The following is a 26,072-nucleotide window of genomic DNA, read 5'->3' on the forward strand; positions in this document are numbered from 1 at the left end:
GTGATGGCTCCGCTGTCCAATGGACGGTCCGAGAAGGTGCCAATGACATGGTCTTGGGAAGACAGAGGCGGTGGAAAGGAGGAGGAGGAGGATGAAAAGGAGGGTGCGGAAGCATGAACACACCGCCTCCCCTTCCATCACGCACAGCTCATCCTGCAAAGCAAAGGAAACTGTGCAAGAGAGACAGGAAGCGCGCACCTAAGATTGAGAAATTGTTTTGCAAGGCTACTTGGAGGCGAAGGGGGAGGTGGGGCAGCCCATCTCAGAAATGGATTTTGCAAGGAGCTAAGTTCTTTGCATTGCGTTCCTAGGCTGCCGCTTGTTGCCCTTCCCTCCTTCCCTGCTTCCTTCAGCCCCGCTCTCGATTCCCCCTTTGGGCAGCAGCACGTGCTGAAAGGGCCCCCCGAAGAGGTGAGTACCGAGCGGGGTGGTTGATTTGGGAAAACGAGACTGGGTGGTGCTGGGAAGCCGGACTCCTGGGTTCAATGGGGAAGGATGAAGGGGGTTTAGTGGCTCACCAGTATGAGGCCTAAGGCTAGGAGCCAGGGCTCCAGGGTTCCCTGGATCGGTGTCAGACATGGATGGGGCAATTTTATTTTATTCTTTGCTCAGGCATAAGATCTAGATGGGGAACAGATGACTTGCCCAGGCGTACTGCGGGGATCAATAGGAGCCAGCACGTCTAGGTTCTCTATTTTCAGGTATTATACAGTGTAGTTATAGCCTTAATCTCCCTGAACCCTGCTTTTTATAGATCTTTTCCTCGCAAGGGCTACATCATTGCATTAAGTGTTTGTCTTCCCGTTTTAATCTGGTATATGCGTGCAACACCTACCTGAGGAATGACACTGCTGATTCTTTCCCCCTCTAGTTTCCCAGAGGATTTAAAAAAAATATTCCTCCTTACATTCCTCATCAGATGAAAACCCCACAGAAAACGTTGCCTGCTACCAAGGATTTTTCTTTCTTTCATTTTGCGGTTGGGGGAGCCCTGGAAGTTGACATGTCGTTGTGTTTTGCTCCTAAGCAGGCAAATGATTGACCCTTACCTGTAACCCCAGATCTACTGGGGTTGTTTAGTGCTGTTGACTGGGGGAATGCATTCTGCACATACCCAGAGGCTCTAAATTCAGGGCTGAACATTCTTCTTGCTCTACTACAGGAATTCCGCTGAAGCTTTTCCACTTTGGGTATCCTAACCCAGCCAGCCTGGTGCCCTTCAGATGTTTGGGACTGCTGCAACTCCCATCTGATGGATGGGGAGCTGTATGGAGAGTGGGCAAGGAGGTATTTGGCAGAGGTTAAAGGAACATTGCCGTGATGTTTTCTAGAAAGCCTTCCAAGCACAATTATAGCTGTACACAAGGGAGGAAATTAAGTAGGTGGCATTTCTTTTCCCAATGGGAAAAAAATTGGCTCAAGTTGTGCTTTGCTAAGAAATGAACAGATCAACTACAACATCCCTGGCATGTGGCTCTTCAGCCTTTGCTGAAGCACCCGCAGCCTACTCCACTGCCCAACAGCCGATACTGTCAGAAAGTTCCTCCTAATGTTTATCTGCTTCCCTGCAGATTTGGTTCTAGTCTTGCCCCCTGGAGCAACAGGTAACTATTCTGCCCTGTCTTCTGGATGGCAGCCCTTCCATATATGTGAAGACTGCTGTAATGGCTCTGCTTAATCGTCTGTTCTCTAGGTTAGACCTCTTTGGCTCTTATCAAAACAGAAAAATAAAACCTGTAGCTCCACTCCAAATTCCTCGGACGTATAAGAAACTAGTAATTTCATATCAGATTTTTGCTTTAGGCAAGTTCCTTAGGCAACTCTAACTCAGAGTTGTTTTCTTTTTCCTTTTAGCCCATGTTAACTCTTTTTAATGTGCACTTCCCTCCGCACCATCAAGTCTCCTTGAACACAGCACTTTCTCACCTGTAGCGGGGCATGTCAAGACGTCTGTTCACTCCCTCTCAAAGGATCCTGGGAACTGTAGTTTAACACTCACTGAGCTACAATTCTCAGCCACCTTAACAAACTACAGGTCCCGGAGACCTTTCAGTGTACGGAGCCTTAGATTCCCTCCCCCTCTTCAGTGTCTCTTCAGCTTATCTACTTCCTATTTTCCTGTCCTTTGCATAACACTCCTGTCTATATACCTCCATCTATTCCTCACACAGAAAACCGCCCAACTTTCCAGGGTTCTCTGCACTTCCTCTCTCAATTCCCTCTACTTTTCTTACCTAACAGTCTTTCTGCACCCTCCCCACTTTAGTCCATGTCTTTGCTCTCAGCAACAATACCTTTTGCCTAGTTCAGGCATCCCCAAACTTCGGCCCTCCCATCATCTCTGACCACTGGTCCTGTTAGCTAGGGATCATGGGAGTTGTAGGCCAAAACATCTGGAGGGCCGCAGTTTGGGGGTGCCTGGCCTAGTTCAACAGTGCACAAGGCTTTCACTCCCCCAGCAACTCATGTCAATGAAGGAGCCTTTGATGGAGGTGGGCCACAACACTGCAAATTTGCGGGGGGAATTGGAGTCAGCCCCAGCATTTACCTCTGAATCCAGCAAAGGGAAGGAGCTGTGTAGGATTCTCTCCTCCCTGCGTCTGATGGGTTTGGGTGGACCTTAGCTGTTCCTCCAAAGGTTTGGGGAAGGGTTGCAAGTAATGAGTATTTGGAATTCTCTCCCCCCCCCCAAAGGGATGCCAGGCAAAGTGGGATGGGCTGCGTTTGGCCTGCAAAACTATGCATGGTACAGGCCTGCTGCAAACTCTAGTCTAGTGGCTCACTGGAGGGGAAGTGTGTGTGTGCGTGCTCTCTGTGTGCATCTCGCTGGACTCCTTAGATAGACACTTGCTTTTAATCTAGCTGAAGGATTCCTATTTAAATATAGAAAGCATGGGGTGGAGGAGTGAGGCGAGGGATTATAGGGAGACAAAGCAAAGAGGAACGGGGCAAAAGTGGCAGGGGTGGAAACTGGTCTGGGTGTGTTCAGCTACAGTCGTCCCTAGCGGGGACAGGAGGAAAGGGGGGTTGCATTGCAATCTGTCTTTGTAAATGAAGCTCAGAATGTGGAAGGCTGGGAGCAAGGTACAAAGAGAGCACCTGTACTTTTCAGAGTTGCACAAAATTGGTTTTCCCCCCTCTTCCCTCCCTGCCCCTTTCCCATTGTGTGCCAGGTTCCCCCCCCCCCAATATTATTATTGTAAGCCTGCAGACAGGGATTGTCTTGTTTTAACTGATTGTACATAAGCCACTCTGGGAGCCTTTTGGGCTGAAGAGTGGGGTACAAATGCAATCAAACAATCAATTAAGGGGGGGGGGGTTGCACTCAAGTGTGGCTTTCCTCACCCAGCATGCCTTCTTGTTTTCTGTGCAACTCTGAAAGATGTGGTAGCCTGCAGCTGACAGTTCTTCCTGCGTGTGACTCAGTCGGTGGAGCATGAGACTCCTAATCTCGGTGTTGTGGGTTTGAGCCCCACGTTGGGCAACAAGATTCTTGCATTGCAGAGGTTGGACTAGATGATCCTTGTGGTCCCTTCCAACTCTACAAGCCTACGATTCTATTCCAGTGGTACCTCGACTTATGAACGACTCAAGAACCGAATTTTTTGAGTTACGAATTGGGGGTAATGGCCGCACGCTTACGAATGTCTCGATATCCGGAAAAAAAACCATGGCGATTTTAGATAGGGATTTTTCGACTTACGAATTTTTAGATAGGGTTGCTTCGACTTACGAATGTTTCCGTTTCCAATGCATTCTTATGGGAAATCACGTTTCCAATGGCGTTTTTCAACTTACGAATTTATCGACTTATGGTGCCTTCGGAACAGATTAAATTCGTAAGTCGAGGCACCACTGTACTTGCTCCACTCTCCTTCTTAGAAGAAAGCGAAGAGACCTGGCTCATATCCTAGACCCCTGTTTGGTCCCCACAAGCTGCCCCACCTTTCAGTAGCCTGGACAATCCATAGGGAAGATGCTTAAGAAAAAGGAGATTTGTGACCTCTTAACACATGTAACATCCCAAGGCCCCATCTGCATGATATGTATGATATAGCTTTAAATGAATATTGTAGAAGTAGCCTTAGAATGGTATAAAGCTGGACTACTCCACCTGGGATGCTTTGAGTGGGGATTCCAATCCCAAAATAGAGTGGCCAACTTCCTCCCCCTGGCAGTGCTCCTCTGTGCCTTTAACACAGGGATGGGGAGCCTGTGGCCCTCCAGATGTTGATGGACTACAACTCTAGGAACTCCTGGCCACTAGCTACATTGGCTAGGAATTGTATTTCAACAACATCTGGAGGGCCACATGTTTCCCACCTAGCAGGCAGAAGTTGAACAGGTGGTGCCTTTCCTGCCACAGAGATGAAGTGATAGAATAAGCATCAGCTGTTATATTTCTGCTGGCTGGACATCAGTTGAGGCAAGGGTGGCTAACCTGCAGTTCTTTAGGTGTTGCTGGACTGCAACTCCCAGCATCCCTGACTATTGTTTATGGTGGCTGGGGCTGATGGGAATTGCAGCCTCAACACCTGGAAGGCCACAATTTACTCCTGTGTTAAAGGCATAGGAATGCTTTTTTGGGGAGGGCCATGATTAGGGGTGATGAGTTGCACTCCAGTAATTCCACAAGCTCCCCATCCCTACCATAAGATTTGCAGAAGTACACACACACACACACCTTCAAATAAGAGACCCTAAGATCCTTTCTGGGAACAGGGGATAAAAGAAATTGGGGACGTTATTGGGGAAACTGTGATCCTAGACACTAAGTATTTTTGATTATAATTGTTTGAAAGAGGTAATGCTTCTCTTGCTGAGAAAGTTTACTTGCTGGTTGCAACCAGACTGGTCATCTCACAAGGCTAGAAGGAAACGTCATATGTTGCTTCAGATGGATGGTATTCAGAAGTGCTTTTTATTGGTGTCTCACAAAAACTTAACTCATTACTTAAGACTTCTTTGAAGCCAAGCTGCACCAGAGGACTTTGCGGCAGTCTGGTGGAGGTTTATAATCTGCATAAACAAACCACCACATCCAACTATCCTTCTACATTTGAGGTTATTTGGTGGAATTTGCAAACGCTCATCATTAGTTTCCATAAGTTTGTCTCTCCAACAACCTGAAACTTGGGTGGGAATGGAATGGAGCAGTGTTCTTCAACCTTGGGTCCCCATTTGTTGTTGCACTACGACTCCCACCATCCCTGCCCCTTGGCTAAGCTGACTGGGGTTGGTGGGAGTTGAATGCCAACAATATCTGGAAGGCCGACTGAGTTAGAGCACTAAGGAGAAGCCCCAAGCTGCACGGGCAAGATTTCCTTCCAGGTCTCATCCTATCATGACTGGTAGCCGTCAGCTAATACACTGAGATCCAGCATGGTGTAATGGCTAGAGTGCTGGATTAGGAACTGGCAAATGAGGGTTTGAATCCCCATGCAGCCATGAAGCTCCCTGGGTGAGCTTGTGCTAGTCCCTGTTTCCCAGAGTTGTCGTGAGGATAAAACGAGGAGAGCAGAACCATGTAAACTGCCTTGAGCTCCTTGGAACAAAAGTTGGTCTATAAATGTAATGAATAATGCACCTGCCCTCTCTGAATTCACTTTCTTCCCTAAATTGCATAAATTAATCATTCAGGTGGATAGCCATGTTGATCTGTCATAGTCATAATAAATAACAAGATGAAAGATGAAAAAAAATGTTTTTTAATAATACCACTGGAATGATTAAAAAAGTTTTTTTTCATCTTTCATCTTGTTATTTATTATAAATTAATCAGGCATTGTGTGTGAAGAGGTCCTGCCTTTCCTTTGTCCTGAATATATTGCTCATCCGTTTCATTGGGTGACTATCCCCTCCCTCTCAATCCCACCCCCCACCTGAGTAGTAGCATTCTGCAAGATTATTGCTTTCTGCCAGCATCTCTTAGGTTTTCCCTCCTTTGATACAAGAATCCAGGTGCCTTGACATCCTTGCTTTGACCTTTTGGGATCATATTAATAGGCAGTCCCAAGAATCTGGGCCACTTCCTTCAGAGATGTTCACCCGACCTCAAACCAGCTGCTGGACCAGTAGCACAGCTTTCTCCCTGGTTATTTCCAGTATTCCCAGCATAAATCTCTCCGAATCATTCTGCACAGCCTGTTCTGACTCTCTGCATCTCTTGCCAGCCACAATGTCACCCGATGAAGTCATCTACTTGGCAGTCCTTCTCGTTTCCATCCCCGTCGGCTTCCTCTTCAAGAAAGGGGGTGAGTGCTAAATCTGGGCGGCCAAAATGAGTTGGACGCCATGTCTACCGGGGGTGGGGGGGTGGGACTGTTGCAGAGTCAGATTTAAGCAACCATGCCTTCGGCCCAAGCATTGCCCAAGGACTCCTAAGGCCCTGAGATGAAGTTGTTTCTTTTGATATGTTGCATTTATATAGCTGTCCATCTATGCAACGGTGGTCAATGTGTGTTAATAATAATAATAATAATAATAATAATAATAATAATAATAATTTATTCTTTATACCCCGCTCATCTGGCCAGGTCTCCCCTGCCACTCTGGGCAGCTTCCAGTACACATCAAAATACATTAAAATATCACAGACTAAAAACTTTCCTAAACAGGGCTGCCTCTAGGTATTTTCTAAATGTCAAGTAGTTGTTTATCTCTCTGATGGGAGGGCGTTCCACAGGGCGGGTGCCACTACCGAGAAGGCCCTCCGCCTGGTTCCCTGTAGATTTGCTTCTTGCAGTGAGGGAACCGCCAGAAGGCCCTCAGCACTGGATCTCAGTGTCCGGGCTGAACAGTGGGGGTGGAGACACTCCTTCCAGGTATACAGGACCGAGGCCGTGTTGTTAATGAAGTGATACAGAAATCTTGCTAATTCCCCGGGTAGCAGGCAAACAAAACAGACAAAAGCAATTCTTAAAAATACAAAATATCATGATTAGAAGTCAACAGTAAAAGGCCATTAAGCATACCAGACCAAATGAAGCAGCCCAGATTTAAAAGCCTGGCATAGTAAGAAAAGATATTTACTTGGTGCTGAACAGACCACAGAGAAGACTCCAGGAGAGCCTTTTTGGGGAGAAGATATTGCATGGTCAGGGTGGCACTAGCAAAAATACCCTCTCCTTGGTAGGGACACCTGTCGCTAGACTTCTGAAGGGGATCTTAAGGTTTGGGTAGGCACCTGTGCAGGGAGGTGATCAGTCAGGTAACCTGCTCCCAAGCTGTTTGGGGCTCTATGGATTAAAACCAGCACTTTAAACTGGGTCTGGAAATGGACTGGGAGGCAGTGTAGCTGACAAAGCCCTGGCATAATATGATAAAAAATGCCCAGTTGCAAAGAATACAGTATTCTGCTCAGTGTGGATTTTACTATTCCAGGGCTGTAATGACAGGAGAATCCGCAGCCTTAGTAGAATTTTGTGCACCTCACAAAGGTACAAGAGTCTGCATTGGTTGCTGGTATGTTTCTGCTCTGAATTCAAGCCCTTGTCAGTAACACATAAAGCCCTGAACAACTTGGGATCTAGATGAATTGAAGGAGCATCTTTCCTGCATAGTCCTACTGAGGAGTTGAGATCTGCCAGGGAGGCCCTGCTTACCATCCCGCCACTCACCAATATACATGGTGTCAGGAAACAGGGCCTTTTCTGTGGTGGCACCCTGACTTTGAAATCCCTTGAGATTCTACAAATGTCTGTGTTGATGTTCTCCTGACATCAGCTTAAAAGTATGGCTGTTTGCAAAGGTGTTTGGGTACTGGGACTGCTTTTTTCATCCTGAACTAGTTTTATACTGAACAGGTCTACTTATCCTGTTTTTAATCGGTGTTGAACGTTATTCATTGAGGGTGTAGTGTTCCCTGTCCCAGGGTCCTTGGATTAAGGGTGGGCTCTAAACATTTCAAATAAATAAAATAATTAGGATGAAAGATTCCATTTGGGGATTTTTTTCTGGAGGGGAAGTGCAAATTAAAAATTGTTGTTGTTGTTTAGTCGTTTAGTCGTGTCCGACTCTTCGTGACCCCATGGACCATAGCACGCCAGGCACTCCTGTCTTGCACTGCCTCCCGCAGTTTGGTCAAACTCATGTTCGTAGCTTCGAGAACACTGTCCAACCATCTTGTCCTCTGACGTCCCCTTCTCCTAGTGCCCTCAATCTTTCCCAACATCAGGGTCTTTTCCAAGGATTCTTCTCTTCTCATGAGGTGGCCAAAGTATTGGAGCCTCAGCTTCACGATCTGTCCTTCCAGGGAGCACTCAGGGCTGATTTCCTTAAGAATGGATAGGTTTGATCAAAATTAAAAATGGGAACCCCCAAAAGCTGCCTTATACGAGATAAAAGTATTTCTCCCTTTAGCCTAATGTTCTTCTCTGGTTAGGAGCAGCTCTCAGGCGTCTTGGGAAGAAGTCTTTCCCATCAGTTATCTGATTTTGAACAGGAAGAAATGGGAATTGAGTGAATGGTTGTGCTGGGGGGGTGTCCTGTGCATGTAAATATTTTGCCAAGCTCTGGTCTCTCTTTCCCTGCATTCTCCTTTTTGAGCTGACTTGCAATCCCTAACTCCCGATCCCACTGTGTTGGAACTGTTCGCAATGGGGAAACTTTTTTGATCTGCTTGTTCCCCACAGACCTGAGGATCAAGCAGTTTGGAGGGGCAGCTGCGGGGCTCGTGCTCACACTGGCCACCTGCCACATCCACACCCTCCACTCGCTTATCACCATCTTGGGGACGTGGCTGATAATCAACATCTCACCAAGGTAAAGGAGGGAGCTGGGAGGCAGTGGAACAGGAAAGACGGGGGGCGCTTGTAGTTCTGTGTGGCGGGCCGGGAGGCCTAGTCAGATGAATGAAGACACCTTGCAAACGTAGTTTGGTTGTTTGCAGGTGGCTACAGTTTAGCAGGCAAGGTTGGGATTTTGGGAATCGGATCTCCCGGAATTTCTACCTGCAAGGTTTAAAAAGTTGAAGCAATGTGGGGCTTAAGAGCAGGGCAGATAAGCCAGTGGTCCTCCAGAGGTTGTTAGGACTACATCTCCTGTTATCTCTAACCATTGGCTATGCTGGCTAAGACTGATAGAAGTGGCCCTCAATTATCACACAGAAGGCCACGGACGCATCTCAGGTTTAGAGAAAAGAAGGTTTTGTCCCTTTTGATGCAGAGACATAGAGCCCTGAAAATGGGGCAAACGTCTTCCAGATTATTACTTTACTGTCATTGTTGTTGCTATGTTTATTACCTGCCCTTCAGCCTAAAGTCACAGGGCAGGTTACAAGAATTTAAAATTCAACATTAAAAACACACAGTTGAAAAAAATACAGTCTGGGGAAAGAAATAGGGCAGGTCTTGAAAATGGATATCTTCAGTAAATTTACAACATTAGGATATTGGTCAGTGAGAATGGAACAGCCAGAGTAGAGTGTGTGGTATGTGTGGATATTATTACCCTGATGTCGCAGGATGAATTACAACAACAAAAGCACAGTGTTAAAAATATACACCTCAAATGTCAAAAGCCAGGGTACAGAAGTGTATCTTTAGCATTTGCCGAAAGCTGCATAAAGAAGATACCAGACCCACCTGTGTGGAGAACAATTCATTAAAGAATAATGAATAGTTCATTAATATTTACAGCCTTTTATCTGCTTCTCCCCTCACACACACCAGGGCCTGTCACTACCTGACACTTGGCTGGACCTTTTCCTACCTGCTCTTTTTCCGTACAATTGGCTACTTTGGCTTCCCAGAGCCAACACCTTTCACCAATGCCGTGCAGCTCTTACTCACTCTCAAGGTAAGAGGGGCTGCGCTTTGGACCCGGGGTATGGGGAAGGGGCTCCCTAGGAAGCTCGTTTCCCATGATGCCTTAATCTGTGTCTCCCAGATGGTGAGCTTAGCCAACGAAGTACAAGAACTCACTCGGGCGAAGAAACAGGATGTGACATCATTTGCCAAGGGTCCAGTGATTGGCGTGATCCCTACAATGCCCGGACTGGTGGAGATACTGTGCTACAGTTATTGCTATGTTGGGCTCATGACAGGTACCTGAGTTACCTAACAGAAAGCAGTGGTCAAACTGGGTAGGGTGAAATATGTGTACAGCACCAAATTCTAGGGATGGGTTTGTTTGTTTTTTAAATCATGGTTACCACAGCTTTAGACTTCACCAAAAATATGAAAATTGATGACAGGAGACAGAGGGTCTGGGGGTTCCCATTTTCTGTTTCAGTTTTATTTTGAAGAGGGAGCAAGATAAAAGATAAGAAAAGGAAGACATATTTCACCTTTGCCTGTTGCTCTAATCGTCATAGCTGGTTTTGTGGCATGATTGTGTGTGTGTGTGTGTGTGTGTATCCGTAGAAGCACCAGCATGCCTCTGACTCTTGGTGTTTATGGAAAGAATATGCCTTTCTTCCTCTCTCCATTCATTATCTTTGTGTGACTTTCCAGTTCATGTGTGGTAACGTTGATTGTTCTTTCCTTTTCTGCTTTGTGGGAACAGCACAAAAATATCCGAGCACTACCTCTGCGACAGATAATGAGGGCTAGAAACTTGGAATGAATGCTGAGATCCTGCAGGTTCTGCTTGTGGCACCAGATCCCGTGAGGAGACATAGGGCTAGGCTACTGGACGCATCAAACTCTTACCCAGCACCCAAGCTACACATCCTCTTAAGACTTAAGTTATTAAGATCTGTGGCTGCATGATAGGCTTTTGTGTGTCTTGGTTTTTCTGAGGAACAATTCATTTCTGTCTGCTCATTGATCTCAATTTCTTTTTTCTTTTTCTTTTTTTGCACCTAGGCCCATTTTTTCGCTACCGTACTTACCACGATTGGCTGAACCAGCCTAACTCCACAATCATCCCTAGCTGGAAACCGCTGCTTTCGAGAATGAAAATGATCCCCATCTTTGGGGTCTTTTTCCTGGTGGTCTCTCACTTCTTCCCCCTCCAATATGTCCGCAGCGATGCCTTCTATGAACGGGGACTCCTGTTCCGAATCTTCTACATGGTACCCATCTTCTTCGTCTTCCGCATGCGCTTCTATGTCGCCTGGCTCTGCGCCGAATGCGCCTGCATTTCTGCTGCCTTCGGTGCCTATCCAACCACCGCCAAATCACGGTCAGGCGGTGGGCCCACTGTGGAATACGTGCCAATCAGCAGGTTAGTCAAGGAGATGTTCCCTGTCTGCAGTAGAAGATGGGCTAGATTTAGAGAATGGCATGGAAGTGTCCTGCCCCCAGAAGGCAAGGTGCCATATTCTGACACTAGCTAAATCTTTTATACAGTCTTCAAGGGTAGCCCAATGTAGAGAGCACTGCAGTAGTCAATTCATGAGGGCATTAAGATGTTCTTGTTTTGTCTACACTTCTAAAGCAACTCAGATGAAGGGGGAGCGTCCAGCATCACCTATGATTATGAGACAATCAAGAACATTGATCCACATGGCACTGACTTCTGTGTCAAGGTGAAGGATGGCATGCGCTACTGGAACATGAGTGTCCAATGGTGGTTGGCGCAGTACATTTACAAAAGCGCACCTGTCCGGTCCTATGTCTTAAGGTGAGCAAAGCACTATCATTGGGGGAAGGGGGTATGGGGGAGATGGCCTGTTGTGGTGGATTGGTGTGAAGGTGGACTCTGAGGTTCTGAGATGAATTGCAGGGAAGGTTCTTCTGGGAACAGCCAGTAAAGAGGGTTCTGGGATACGTGGTTGTTGGTTGATTTGAAGACAGGTAGAGTAGAGAAATGCAGGCATGAGGGGGAGTAGCATAAATATGCAGGTGAGAGTTATGTGAGCAAATGTTGAGCCAAAAATATTATTGCGACCTTGGATGGTAGAGTGGTACCTCCAGTTGCGAACGCGATCTTTTTCCGGAGCTCCGGACGTATCCCAAAGTTTTCGCAACCGGAGAGACCGCTTCTGCACATGTGCTTGGGGCAGTAGACCGAGGTTAACATAACCCAAGGTTCCACTGTAGATGGAGAAAGCGAGGCAGTTGGCATGAAAGACTATGAAATGGTGGGAGTTGGTATGTTCTTCCCCACCTGCTCCAGTCGTCACCCGAGTCCCTCCAAGGATTGCCCTCAAGGGCTTAGGGGCCCAGTCACAAGTCTTTCACCCATGTTGTCAACCCAAGAGGGCAGGGCTGTGGATGCAGCAGGGTCCAAACAAACCAGGGTCAGTGCAGAGAATCCATCTAGGTCCAAACATGAACCAGGGACAAACTCAGGCATGTCCTAGATCAGCATCACAGGGAGTCAAATTAAAGTACAAGACGGCAAAGCAGTGTTCACCCAATAGACGTTTATGAAATTATGCGTGGCGTGGAGAAAATGGATAGGGAAAAGTTTTTCTTTCATGACATTGACATCATGGGTGTCCAAGGAAGCTGAATGTTGGAAGATTCAGGACAGGTAAAGAAAGTCCTTCTTCACACAGTGCGTTGTTTTTTACTTTGGCACTTGCTCCCACAGGAGGTAGTGACAGCCAGCAACTTAGATGGCTTTAAAAGAAGATTGGACAGATTCATGGAGGTTAAGTGCCTATTGTCCACAATGGCTATTCCTCCACGGTTGGAGGCAGTAATGCTTCTAAACAGCAGTTGCTTGAAACCATAGGAGGGGATATTCTTATAGCAAAGGAAGGAAGCTAGAATCAGTGCCGTTAGCCAGAGACTTGTGCCGTTTCCAGCAGCTAGAAGATTCAAGAGGGAGGCCTTATATACTCTGGCTTTCTAAACCACTCCTGAACAGCAGTTGGCATTGAAGGGCCTAAGCATTGACTTCAGGGACCCTGCCAACTCCTCAAGGTCATTGATCTGTGGTGTTTCTGCTTCATCCTCTGCAGGTCTGCATAACATGACCTCGGGGTGTGAGGCTGGTGTCAAGTAGCTATAGTTTTTTGTGTGTGGTGGTGCCTATCTTGAGGAATTCCTTGCAAGTGAGGTCCATCGGGCTCCATCACTATACTTCGTCAGGCGATTGGTGAAAACCTGGCTTTTTGAAAAGGCCATTGGGTTAATTGTGTCATTTCGCTGGCTCAGTTCTATGTTCCAGAATAGAATTTTTAAAATAAAAAAATTATAATGTATCAGACATAGTATTGTTACTGTTCTTGGCAGAGTATAAATAGCTGGTTGGCTGTGGGCCAAGAGAGGAAGAGCTGACAGAAGTGTAGGAGATTGGCAACTTGGTTGTAGATAAGCCGAACAAGGAAGGCAACAAAATGTAAACGGAGGCTTGGCTTGAGAGCTGCAGTGAAGGATTCTGGGATTGACTTGACCAAAGTGTAACAACAGCAATGAAGGAGTCGGGGACTGAGAAGTGGGAAAGTGTGAGGAGAAATAGTGAAGGGTTCTGGGATATATGCTGGGATTGGCCTGAGGGGAGGATTCTCGGATTGAGAAGGCTCTCTTTCTTCCTAGGAGCGCCTGGACCATGCTCATCTCTGCATACTGGCATGGGATTCACCCCGGCTACTACCTCAGCTTCCTTACCATCCCACTCTGCCTAGCAGCTGAGGGGGCGATGGAGAGCGGCTTCTTGAGGCACCTGACCCCTGCCGGCCGTCTCTATGGCGACTGGGTGCAGTGGTTCCTGAAGATGAGGGCCTATGACTACATGTGCATGGGCTTTGTGCTGCTCACCTTCGAGGACACCGTCCGCTACTGGAGCTCCATCTATTATTGCGTCCACTTGGGGGCATTGGCCTTCTTCCTGCTGGGGAAAAGGCTGGGGCTCCAGAGAGCGTGGGCCTCCCAGAAGGACAAAGATGGCGCTTTGGAGAAACCCCAGCGGCAGGAGTGATGGGGCTGAGGCAAGGCCGGCATAAGCCCTTGACGTGGAGTGCTTCCGAAAGGCCCTGGAGGCTGAGGGAGCAGATGGGACTCAACATAAGACTTGTTTTTTTAACCTGTGTTTCATCGTTGAAACCACCATTGAGGATCTGACTATAAGGAACCAGGAGTTGTGTCTCGAAAACTCAGCTCCTCACTTGTTCTCATACCTGAGGACTTAGGAATACCAACACCCAGTGCCATGTCATTTGGCACCAGTATTTCTTTGGGCAGTGTGTGGGGAGGGAACTCCTAGAAATCTAAACTTCTAACACCGTTGACTATTAGATTTTCCTACTGGCTTTTGTTCACCTTCCAAGAAAGGTCAGAAGTCCTGGCTCCTAGCATCTCTGCAGAACTTGGTTCCTCTTTCTTTTCTATTTTTTTTTAAACCTAAAACACACCCATGTTACAGGAAGAGAATCTGGGACTTTGCAAGAATGACCAGAGCTCCATCCCTAGCCTCATTCCCAACCGTTCCCAGATCTCACCTTGGAATAGGGGTTTACTGCCAGGGGAAAGAGAATATTGCAGATTTGCTACTGGGTGGTGGGTCATCTGAGGATACTAAGGTAAAAACACTGGCTCCCTCGGCCTGAAAGCAAGATGAGCGCCGCAACCCCATAGTCACATTTCACGGGACTTAACCGCCCAGGGGTCCTTTACCTTCACCTTTTACTAAGGTAAATAAAAGCCCCAACTTCCTTCAAGCAACTCTGCAAAAACCTGTGAGGCTGTTGCTGAGCCCCGAGTCAGTGATTTCTACCACCCCCACCGTGGAAAAAAATAGGGGTGAGATTCTTGGAGGTGTCAGGACACCTCTGTATCGAGGAGTTTAGCTCAGTAAGGCTAATGCTTTAAGTACTGTACTGTGGAATGGGAGAAGCCGAAACTAAGAAGCAAAATGAAAAATTTGCATGCCACGTCAGCCACATTTTAAAATGTATCGGTGGTGATCTTCAGTTATAGGGAGCTGATTCAAGTGCAGCAAATTTAAGCCTGTGGCTTGCAGAATTTGCTTTAGGACACACAAATTATTATCTCAAGGTTCTAAAACTTTTTTTTATGTATGTTGGGTTGGGAGCCCTGTGGGTTTTACACTGCAGAACCCATGACTTGTCTGTACTTTTTGCCTGCCTCATGGATAACGTCTTTGCATTCTGAAGAAAGTAAGATGTAAAACAGCTCATCTCTATAAACATTGTGACCCAGGTCCGATGCAACTTTATTGGAAGCCTGAATGGGAAATAAAAACCTTTTTTTAAAAAACAACAACGAAACATCTCTTATTTATTCAGCTCCTTGCTTATCCTCAAGAGGGCAGTAAATGACAATCCCCAAGCCTTGAAAATAGTTATTGCTGTTGCAAATAATTGGATTTCAGCAGTTCCCAGCATAGAAATAATTGCTACATGTCATTTGAAAGTGGACTTATATTACAGTAACTTTACAAGAATCCTTCCCTGCACATAAAAGGCAGCTCTGATTTCCTCCTGCCATCTCTGATCCAGTGATGGCTGGTGCCTATTTGTGATTGGTAGGATGCAAGGCAAGGAGCCCAAGTGGTAGGTGGAGCCAGAGAACCAGTGTCTGCCAGTGTGTTTTCTTGTTTTTCTTCCCTGTTATGGATGCTTTGAGATTCCTGCATTGCAGGGGGTTGGACTAGATGACCCTTGGTGTGTGCCTTCCAACTTTACAGTTCTATGACTTCTACAAGAGTTAACACTGAGATTAAGGAGGAGGAAGCTGGCAGACAATACTATCCCCTGGTCCAGCCCTCATTGCAGCCAGATCTCACTTTTTATATGCATAAGCAGAAGTAATCCCAGAATCCTTTGCTGTTTTGCCTTTCCAGTTCAAATCGGCTCATTGCAAGTACTTGTTCAACCAAATTCACACAAACCTCTATCAGTATCAGAAGCCTCTGCAGCTTCACCTTTTCCATGTCAGATGGTGTGGATGTGTGTGCTGTTTTAAAGGACCCTTCTGGTGACTTTACTATTAAAAGACCAAAAGCTGCTGTACACATTATTTGATTAGACACAAGCCTTAAGATATCTAAAGAGTATATACACACTTTAAGTACGTCACGTGTGAATGTGACAAAACAGCAAACAGATGTATTGCAAACACATGCTTGTCAACTTCCTGTTGAGTGGTATACCTAGGTTTGAGACTGCATAGCACCTCAAATGGCTCAATTTCTATTTGGATCAAAAAACTAAATAAATAAAATGTGTTTCCAAAGGGTCAACATACACACACTATTCCAGAGGCAGCTATACCACTTTTAAAAGGTCTTGTAGTAAAGATAAACATCTCTTTGCCACTGCTACTGCTTCTAGGCCTCAGGTCTGTTTGTTGCCAAGTTACTGCCTTTGTTCATGGGACAAGCAATCCGGAGAAATCATTAATCCATGCCCAGCCTTGTCTTAGTTCCTTGTTCCTTGTACTGGCAAGAGTAAAGTGCACTGAAAGGAAACTAGACAGAGAAATACAACCTGCAGCCATGGGCGATGGCCAGGAAAGCAATTATGAGAGGAGAGAAGACAAAGCAGGTATGTGGTGGTCTTTTCTCCCTATAGATTGCTGGTTTGATCTGGGTCACAAAAATCCTCTAGCTTTTGAAATCTGTTGTTACTCTGCTACTGTCGCTGCCTAATCTGGAAGTATTGTGTGCTTCTGCAAACAGAATGCCGGAAGTGGGTTGGAATGCAATTGAATTGAAAGTGTATCTGAAAGTGGGAGAAAGGAATCAGCTTCCATTTGCAGGGCCACTTAAAAAAAAGACTTAGAGGAAAACTCATCAGCAGTTGGGGAACCTCTAGTTCATTATGATCGACTATTCGGGGAGGGGATGGTATAAACATATCAGGCCTCTTAAGGAGAGATGCTGTGGAACTTGACAACGAGCATATAGATAGAATCTGGGACCTTCTGGTGAAGGGCACGTAATAGTAATAATAACAGCCCCAGAGCTACAATTCCTAGGGTGAAGCAAAATAAAAAAATTCCTTCAGCAGCACCTTAAAGACCAACTAAGTTTTTATTTTGGTATGAGCTTTCGTGTGCATGCACACTTCTTCAGATACATGCACACGAAAGCTCATACCAAAATAAAAACTTAGTTGGTCTTAAAGGTGCTACTGAAGGATTTTTTTAATTTTGCTTCGACTCAGACCAACACAGCTACCTACCTGTAATTCCTAGGGTGGTTTCTATATGCATGCATTGATATCTGGTGCAGGGTGAATTGAAAATGGGCTGCTTCTCCCTGAGCCATGAATGCCTCTCTCCTTACTCTGCTTCCTCTCTTCCAGGGTCCAGCTGGGGTCGCCATGGTCCGCCATCTCTCTATCTCCAGCTGCCAAGCAACCAGACACTACGTTTCCGTGGCAACAAGGCAGCGGCCTGGGGAGCCACTTGGGAGGGGGCATCTGAACCTAAGGTTGACCCTCAGGAATTTGTCCCGGAATTTGTAGGAGGGGAGGAAGAGGAAGACAGCAAGCCACTGAAAGAGCTGCCCCTCTGCCTTGAGGAGAAACGGAAGCTCAGGTAGTGCCAGGACGCCTGGGTCCTTGAGAAGGGGGTGAGGATTGATACTCAGAAAACCCAAGGTGCTGCAGGCTTGGGCAACCTGTAGCCCGAGGGCACATGCAACCCTCAACTTAATTTAATGTAGATGTTGACCTTATCTGCATACACACCATAACATTTAAAGCACATTCCCCTCCCCAAAGAACCATGGGAACTGTAGTCTACCCCCTCACAGAGCTACAATTCCCAGCACCCTGAACATCAAATGGGGGGGTGACAGAAAAAAGGAGATGACCTGTGGTTCTGACCAAACCTTTTGTCTCTGGCCCTTCCCCACGCCAGTACGCAGCCCCAACAGGAAAAGAAGACCCCAGGTTCTCCAAACATTCTCATGGGGTAGAGAAAAGGGAAGCAAGAACATCTGGGAATGAGAATAAGGATCTGATGAATTTCTTCTAAAAGAGAGGTGTGCCCGGCTGGGGAGGGACACGGGTTGCAAGGGGAGAGGCGTGTCTTGACTGGAGGGTGCTGCACAGCAACGAACTCTTAATCTATACAGTAGGTCACAGCCACAACATCCACTTGAAGCACACGGCTTCCTCCAAATAACCCTGCAAACTGCACTTTGTTCAGGGTGCTGGGAAATGTTAAGAACTGCTTTGTGGAGGAAACTACAGTTCCCAGGGTCCCTTTAGGAGAAGCCATTTGCTGTGTGGATGTGGCTTCCGTGACATGTTTGTATGGAAAATTAATTAACATGTAGAGAAGCTGAGGGGCAGCATTTTATAGCATTTTGAGATATGGTGCTGTATTAGTTCATGTCAACGCTCTGAGGTTCCCAATAAGCCACCTGGGCTCTTTTCCTCCTCCCTGATCCCCCACCCCTTTTCAAGAGTTCTGCAGGAGCAAGCAGCCAGCAGGCTGAGTGGTTGGGAGCTCTGGCATGTGTGGAAGCGGAGGACGCTCCGGCGTGTGAGGAGCCAAGCCAGCTCAGTGGTTGCCTATGGGGAGATGTGGAGGAGCACGCTTCGCCACATTGGAGGTATGGGGAAGTTTAGTGGAGAGGGGGACAGAGTAGGACATGTTTTGTGTTTCATGGGCTCCGACTTGTCATCTTCTCTCTGCGCAGGCCAGTTTGGAACAGGGATCCAGTCCTACTTTAACTTTCTCCGTTTTTTGGTCTTGATGAATTTTGTTGCCTCCCTGCTGGTGGCAGGGTTTGTGATTGCTCCGAATGCGGCCTTTGAAGCCTTGTCACTCAATCGGACAAGTCACCAGAACAGCAGTTTAGGTAAGCCATCGGGTAAGGAGGGATCCTGATTAAGGTAAGGAGTTATTTAAGTCTTCAGCAGGAGCTGGACTTCCAAGTTTTATCGAGGCATGACATTTCTCTTTGAACAGGACTCCTGTGCCTTGGACAGCTGTGTAGGAGGCAGAAGTTAAACAGGTGTAGCTTCTCCATCACTGCATTTCTGTGGTGTGTGACCTGGTGTATTTCTAAGCCTGTCATGCAGACATTAAAAGCTTGTCCAAAAAGAAAAAGGAAAAAAAGATGACACCCCACTGGGAAGGGGAATGGAGCTAAGAGGGTTGAATCGCGGACTCCAGCAACCAATTCTGTAGAAGGGAAGGAAACAAATTTTATTAGAAAAAGGGTACCACTCAGATATTTTGGTCCTGGTCTTGTTATTTTCTTTTTGAGCCCCTAGGCAGGAATGCGTAATGCTGCACTCAAATAAAATTAAAACTCACCCCTCAAACTCTGTAACAAATACACCTCTTTTTTTGCATTCAAAATATATTATGCAAACGCTAATTATGTTTCCACATAGTTACCATGTTCTCCATTATTTCTTGAGTTTTTCTGATTTAGATTTGAAATAATGGAAGCAGACATCTGTTGTGTGTGCATCTGTTAAGGTGATGACAGAGAGGGAGAGGAGTAGTAGGAAAGTATGGAAACATCTCTGTGACGCTAAGGGCTAGTTCAGGCACCCCCAAACTTCGGCCCTCCAGATGTTTTGGACTACAATTCCCATCTTCCCTGACCACTGGTCCTGTTAGCTAGGGATCATGGGAGTTGTAGGCCAAAACATCTGGAGGGCCGCAGTTTGGGGATGCCTGGGCTAGGCACTTATTTCTAAAAGTTTGAAGCTGAGCTTCTCCAGATTCTCCATCCCCAGGTATATATGAGAGATATTGAGCTATCTCCCTTTCTACCCAATGGGATCCCAGGACTTTTGGGTTCACCAAGAGATTAACAGGATCTAACAATCTAGAGCAGTGTTTCCCAACCAGTGTGCCTCCAGATGTTTTGGGACTACAACTCCCATCATCCCTAGCTAGCAAGACCAGTGGTCAGGAATGATGGGAGTTGTAGTCCCAAAACATCTGGAGGCACACTGGTTGGGAAACACTGATCTAGAGAGCAATAGGCTTCAGGACTCCTTGATTCTGAGGGAATGGGAATGGAACAGGGAGAATGATCTCTTCTCTCTTCCCTTTCAGTGAATGAAGCTTGTCTGACTTACAACCCCTCACCCAGAGGCTTGGTCAGCTTTTTCTCCTACATAATGGACCTTCTGTCAGGCAAGGTGAGAGACTGTATCCCCAAGAAGAAACTGTGGAAGGCTGCCACAGTGGCCCATTTTCAGTCTTGGTGTTCGTTTCTCTCCCTGACAGAGTTTCATGGAGCTCACCTATCTCTTCTACGGCTACTACCAAAATTCAGCCGTCAATTTTGTCGGCTTCTCGTACAACTGCCCCCTGGCATATGTACTGACAGCACTCTTCTACCTCCACTTCTCCCTGACGTGGATTGTACGGAGGTGAGGGCAACTCTAAGCCATCTTCCACACACCCCAGACAGAACTACAGCTCCAGGAATCACCTTCCTCTTTCTCTCCTACCCACCTTCCGTAGATCAGTCTATTGCCTCAAACGCAGCCTGGTTAGTGAAGATGCTTCCCTCGGATCCTACAGCAACAAAGTCTTTGCCGGCTGGGATTTTGGCCTGGTGGAGCACAGGGCAGCGCAATTAAAGCACAATAGTATTCGCTACGAACTGCGGGTAAGACAAAGCAAGCAAGCTAGGAAAAGAGCTTGAGGCATGCTAGTTGGCACTTAGGATTTGATTTCAGGGGTCTACCCATGGCTTCAGGCAAAGATGTAGACCAGGCATCCCCAAACTGCGGCCCTCCAGATGTTTTGGCCTACAACTCCCATGATCCCTAGCTAACAGGACCAGTGGTCAGGGATGATGGGAATTGTAGTCCAAAACACCTGGAGGGCCGAAGTTTGGGGATGCCTGATGTAGACAAGGATGGGGAACTGGATCTGGCCGTCAGGATAGATCAGGCATAGGCAAACTCGGCCCTCCAGATGTTTTGGGACTACAACTCGCATCATCCCTAGCGAACAGGACCAGTGATCAGGGATGATGGGAGTTGTAGTCTAGTCCCAAAACATCTGGAGGGCCGAGTTTGCCTATGCCTGGGATAGATCATCATCTCCTCCACCCACTGTGGACCAACTTTGACAGTTGAGCAGCAGCACCCATCTGTCAGTCACCTGTCATCGCTGTGATGTCACACGTGATGTCAGACATATGGCAAGTAGGTGTGGCTTGGTTGAAACTGCCTGGTGGGCCAAATGGGGAATCTTTAATTAGGCCTTTGGCTTAGATCCTCCCTCACCTGCTTCGCTCCAACCCTAACGGGAGGAAACCCAAAGCTCATCTCTCATAATTCCCATGTCACATGTAGCTTGATCCTATCTCTTCCTGATTCCAGTGACAAACTGTTCTCTGTCTGTCACCTTTCCTGAAGTCTTTCCTGAAGTCTCTCTGTGCCACCACCTCCGTTTTGTTGGATTCCAACTCCTGTCAGCCCTAGCCAGCATGAACAGTGGCCATTGCTGACGGGAACTGGGGTCCATTGACATCTGGCGGGCCAAAGGCTCCTCATTCCTGGTCTAATGGGTGCCTCCCCGACAACTGGAGAGAGATTCCTGCCAGTCACTCGAGCTGATGGAACAGCTTCTGTTCCTTCTGGGGTTATTTGCTTAACAAAGCTGGTAAGTAGCCACCAACTTTGTTAGGCAAATAACCCCAGTACTAGAGTAATTTGGTGACTAAAAATGGCAGCTAGGGTTGCCATCTCCCACCCCACATCCCCTCAAGCTCCAGTGCTTTTCAGCAGCTCTGTCAAGAGGGTGAAATTCAACAGGTGCAGTTTTCTACCCAGTTCTACTTTGCATGCTGCACACTATGCTTGTTGAAATTTCTGCCTAGCTTGCTGTTGTTTAAAAGCTACCAGAGCTTTACCAAAAAGGTGGCAACGTTAAGTACATTTGCCTTCTTAACTCCCCATCAAAGCACTGCTTTTTAGCAATTGCATGGCAGGCAGAAATTCAACAGGCACCTATCTTCTTCAATTGCATCCAGCTTTGTTGGATTTCAGCCTGCTTCCCTTCTCCCCCCCCCCCCCAGTGCTGCGGGTTGGGACAGCTGAAAACTGCTAATTGCATTTCAGCTTTTGACAGGACTTGCTAGCAACACAGAGAACAAGCACTTTGATGCCTTTTTTTGTCCCTGGAGTTAACTAATATGCAGAACAAATGAAGATTTGGATAGGAATAATCTCACAGGAGATGCACACTGCTTATCCCCGCCCCACCCAACACCCCAGGGTGCTCAAGGGTCTCTTTCTCACCTCTTCCTCCCCACCTCCAGATGGATCTAGAAGAGGAGGCAGTTCGCAGGCGCCAGGCAGAGATGACCACGGCACAGCGCGTCAGGCTCTATGTCCTGCGGGGGGTGCTCAACATTCTGGTTTTGGGGCTTCTAGGAGGATCTTTCTACTGCATCTACCGGGCAGCGACATATTCCCAGTCACTGCTGGGAGGGGTAAGGAAAGGGCTCTCACTTCACACGCAGGAGGCAGTGATGGTCACTAACTTGGATGCCTCTAAAAGAGGATTAGGCAAATTAATGGAGGAGAGGCTATTGATGGCTATTAGCCATTATGGCCATGCTCTGTCTCCATGGTCAGAAGCAGAAATGCTTCTGGATACTAGTTGCTTTAAATCACAGAAGGGAAGACACTCTTGTGCTCAAATCCTGCTTGCTACTTTTCCACAGGCTACTGTGAGAACAAGATGCTGAACTAGGTGGGCCATTGAACTGGTCCAGCAGACTCTTCTTGTGTTCTTAAGCTGAGGCAGGTGGGTGGTATTCCTGGGTTGACACAACATTCATCCCATTGCCCAGATGAGCAGTCCAAGTACTGGGGGGGGGAGGGGAATGGACTGAGATTCTGCTTGCAATGGCTCTGTGTCTTTAATAGGTGCACAGCAAGCAGAAATTCAGCCACCATAGCTCTGCCCATCGGTGCCTCACTACGGGCCTGTGGAAGTTCTGCATGTATGAAGCCCGGTTTCTCACTCTTGGAGAAGGCAGATACAAACCTTGTTCCACTTCTCACTACAGCCATCTTGCCCCCAGATCAACCTCTCTCTTTCTCTCTTGTTCTGCAGACAGACTCCCCAGTCAAAGACCAATTTGTCCTGGAGCTTCTGGTGGCTTACCTCCCATCGGTTGTCATCACAGCTGCCAACCTCATTGTCCCAATGATCTTTGAGGTCATTGTTCAGCTAGAGAAATACCCACTCAGCTTCCAAATCAAAATCACGCTTCTCAGGTACAGGAAGCGCTCTGGCCCCCTCTTGTAGAGGCACCTGTAGCTTTTACCTCTGAGTGACAGACAGGACTGGAATGAGCATCATGCTAATCAAGCCACAGGGTGGGAGCCAAGGCCATCAGTTCCCCTTCGTGAACAGTAGGGAGCCTGTCTGGATCACAGTAGCGTAGCCCCTGAATTATTTTCAGCTCTGTTCTGAATCATAGCCTGGGCCAGATTAACAATCATGCTAAGTAAGTGGCAGAATGGGTGCCATTTACAATGTTTCTGTGAGATCTCCATTGTCAACCATTGCTTCCTGCTGTTTCTGAATTCTCTTTGCAGGAACTGTACCATCATAGCCTAGGGATCATGCGTGGCTAGTGGAGTCAGGCACTAGTTGAGGGCCGGGCTGGCTTAGGAGGCCTGAGACTAGGCCCTGAGTGGGGCAGACGGTCAGTTCATGCTCTCATTTTGCATCAGGCTCATCCAGGCTGCAGGCAGCAAGGGCCAACAGAGCTGGAACAGAACAAAATTGCTTCATACTGTGAGTCTGACCATGGGTCCATCCAGCTCAGTGCTGTCTACACAGACTGGCAGCAGCTCTCCAGGGTTTCTGATGGAACTCTTGCAGCTTTACCTAGATTTGCCAGGGACTTTAACTTTAGAAGACCAAGAACAGGCCATCTCTCCCCCACCCCCACTTTTCCTGGTCAGTTGGCAAACCTACATGTCAATTTTTCTGTCCGATAGGAGTGTCTTCCTCCGTCTTGCAAGCCTGGTGGTTCTTCTCATCTCTCTCTGGAGCCAGATCACGTGTGGTGGAGATCCACAAAACCCTGTGTGTCAGAAATGTGGCTATAACAATCATCTCCATCCGGTGAGGTTAGAGGGAGATGAGAGGCTTGGAGCCAAGACTCCTGGGTTCTCTGGGTGGAGAATGAGTGGGCTAGAAATCGTGATGCCTTAGTTCCATAAGTGGAGCTAGAATTCAGCTGGCAACTGCAAGAGGTGGTCCTTCCCTTGCTGGGGCAGAATTTTGTCCAGCAGGGTAGGGATCAGGAACCATGACATTAAAGTTTAGGTAGCTTAGAGAAAGGACTGTTCTCAACTATGATTCCTCAATTATATGGGAGAGAAATTGTGGGGCTCTTTGAATGGAGCAGAGGGGAAATGACAGATAGTTATAAAATAAAATAAAATCATTGAGGTGTTTTGTCCCCTCCAGTGCTGGGAGACCTCCGTGGGGCAGGAAATGTACCGGCTGATGATCTTTGACTTGCTTGTCATGCTGCTTGTCATGCTGTTTGTGGCGTTTCCAAGAAAGTAAGTGTTTGATACCCCCCATGTTAAGTTTACTTGCTTTCTTATATCCCACCTTTGACTAGAGTGCTCAAAACGACTCCCAGTGTTTATAAAAATACAGTTGACACACCATGGACCATATGCTAAAAAAAACTACAACCAGCCCCAATGGAAAAAGTGCCTCCCCATCTAATGTGCTTTAAATCCCCAGCATTAAATCACTTGGTTTGGAGATTTGTTTAATTTGGTGGTGGGGCTTATAATGGGGGACAGCTTTTGTGTTTTCCCTTCCTTCCTATGTATGTGTTTAGTTTGGCCTGCCAGCTGAGAACAGATTGTTTCCACACCAAGAATTCCCATACTTTTAGAGGACATCTGAAGGCAGCCCTGTTTAGGGAAGCTTTTAATCTTTAAGAAATTAGTGTATTCTAATATTTCTGTTGGAAGCTGCCCAGAGTGGCTGGGGAAACCCAGCCAGATGGGCGGGGTATAAATATATTATTATTATTATTATTATTATTATTATTATTATTATTATTATTCTGTCTATTATTCCCTCACTTGAATCCAGTGGATTCACTCTGTGGAATCAAGTCAACATTGTTGCCCTCTGACTGTATTCCATTGCTTTTGTGTTGTTCTCCTATCTTTCTTCAAACCTGCTTTCTCTGTCTTTCTTTCATTTAAAATGCAGTTACAGCACCAACCTGTTCTATGCCGACTAACAAAATGCTATTGAAGCTCTTAAGGGTTACTGTGGCTTTAAGTAGCAACTTCCTCCTTGCTCCCCCTTTCCTATTCAGCATGGTAATAGTATTGCTGATGACAGCTTTTTAATTGCTTCCTAATTATAAGGGGAGAAGTGGGGGAGCTTCCATTACTGATTTTCCCTCATTTTTATTTTCTTTTCATGTTTAAATTATGAGATAGAGCTCTGTTGAAATAAAACTAGCAATAATAAAGTCTGCTACATCCCAAGACAGGAGTCAGAATGCACCATCAGACTTGATGGTCATCCCTGGGTTTAGTTTGTCATGTAATAAATTACTTTGGCTGCTTCCTATACCCTTACTGGGAGTAAGCCCTACAAAACTCAGAGGGACTTGCCTTTTGAACACATGCATTTAGGATGGTGTGGTTTTCCACACAGAGTAATTAAAACCAATAATGTCTGTTTGTTTTTGTTTCTTCTTCCCACTCCCCACATCTGTTATGCTGATGTTTAGGCCCTTCTATCCCACACTAACCTCATTCACTCAGGCTCTGAAAATCTGAAGCAAGACAGGCTCAACAGCACTTTCAGTGTTTTGGTGTGGAAATGGCCTTTTCCTGGCATTACATCCCTGCCTCGGTTCCTGTACCCGCCAATGCTGTTTTAAAATTTGTACAGTATACATTTCAGAATAATTGGCATGCTATATAATAAAACCATTCCCCACCACCACCCTGGGGAAGATGCCACCCTAGCTGAGTGTATAGCAACCAAGGGTGCCAACTTGAATAAAATATTTGGGAGGATCACCTCGCATAATCGATCACAATATGCTGTGTGCGTACATCCTTTGAATGGTACTGCCCATCAACTTTGCAGGAGCTCTGCCCCCTCAATTCTTTGGGGGGGGGGGCGGGGGGGTCAGAGTGAACTTGGCCCCTAGGAGTTGGCTCCTATGATAGCAACAGAGTCCTGGGCACCAATGGAGTAGCAGGT

The 26,072-nt window shown here is 46.8% G+C and overlaps 2 protein-coding genes across 5 annotated transcripts; both read left to right on the top strand.

The window, feature by feature from the left end:
* Positions 1-79: 79 nt before the first annotated feature.
* On the top strand, positions 80-15,128 carry MBOAT7 (membrane bound O-acyltransferase domain containing 7). 2 transcript variants are annotated; one of them, XM_035135135.2, is made up of 9 exons: positions 80-411; positions 613-701; positions 6,174-6,254; positions 8,634-8,763; positions 9,672-9,798; positions 9,889-10,045; positions 10,809-11,169; positions 11,383-11,568; positions 13,434-15,128. In XM_035135135.2, the coding sequence occupies exons 3-9, from the start codon at positions 6,179-6,181 to the stop codon at positions 13,813-13,815; spliced, it is 1,419 nt and encodes a 472-aa protein (XP_034991026.1). In that variant the 5' UTR covers positions 80-411; positions 613-701; positions 6,174-6,178; the 3' UTR covers positions 13,816-15,128. The 2 variants fall into 2 exon arrangements, with proteins under 2 accessions (XP_034991026.1, XP_034991025.1); XM_035135134.2 differs by lacking the exon at positions 613-701 and having other exon boundaries at positions 13,434-15,126.
* A 1,046-nt stretch (positions 15,129-16,174) lies between these two features.
* TMC4 (transmembrane channel like 4) lies at positions 16,175-26,058 on the top strand. Of its 3 annotated transcripts, XM_060281638.1 has the most exons (12): positions 16,220-16,402; positions 17,165-17,399; positions 18,275-18,423; positions 18,511-18,672; positions 19,890-19,975; positions 20,064-20,209; positions 20,304-20,451; positions 22,114-22,287; positions 22,917-23,080; positions 23,813-23,939; positions 24,288-24,385; positions 25,591-26,053. In XM_060281638.1, the coding sequence occupies exons 1-12, from the start codon at positions 16,354-16,356 to the stop codon at positions 25,637-25,639; spliced, it is 1,587 nt and encodes a 528-aa protein (XP_060137621.1). In that variant the 5' UTR covers positions 16,220-16,353; the 3' UTR covers positions 25,640-26,053. The 3 variants fall into 3 exon arrangements, with proteins under 3 accessions (XP_060137622.1, XP_060137620.1, XP_060137621.1); XM_060281637.1 differs by having other exon boundaries at positions 16,180-16,402; positions 18,275-18,672; positions 25,591-26,055; XM_060281639.1 differs by lacking the exons at positions 22,917-23,080; positions 23,813-23,939 and having other exon boundaries at positions 16,175-16,402; positions 18,275-18,672; positions 25,591-26,058.
* Positions 26,059-26,072: the final 14 nt, after the last annotated feature.

Source organism: Zootoca vivipara, chromosome 13 (genome assembly GCF_963506605.1).
Source record: "Zootoca vivipara chromosome 13, rZooViv1.1, whole genome shotgun sequence".
Taxonomy (NCBI): domain Eukaryota; kingdom Metazoa; phylum Chordata; class Lepidosauria; order Squamata; family Lacertidae; genus Zootoca; species Zootoca vivipara.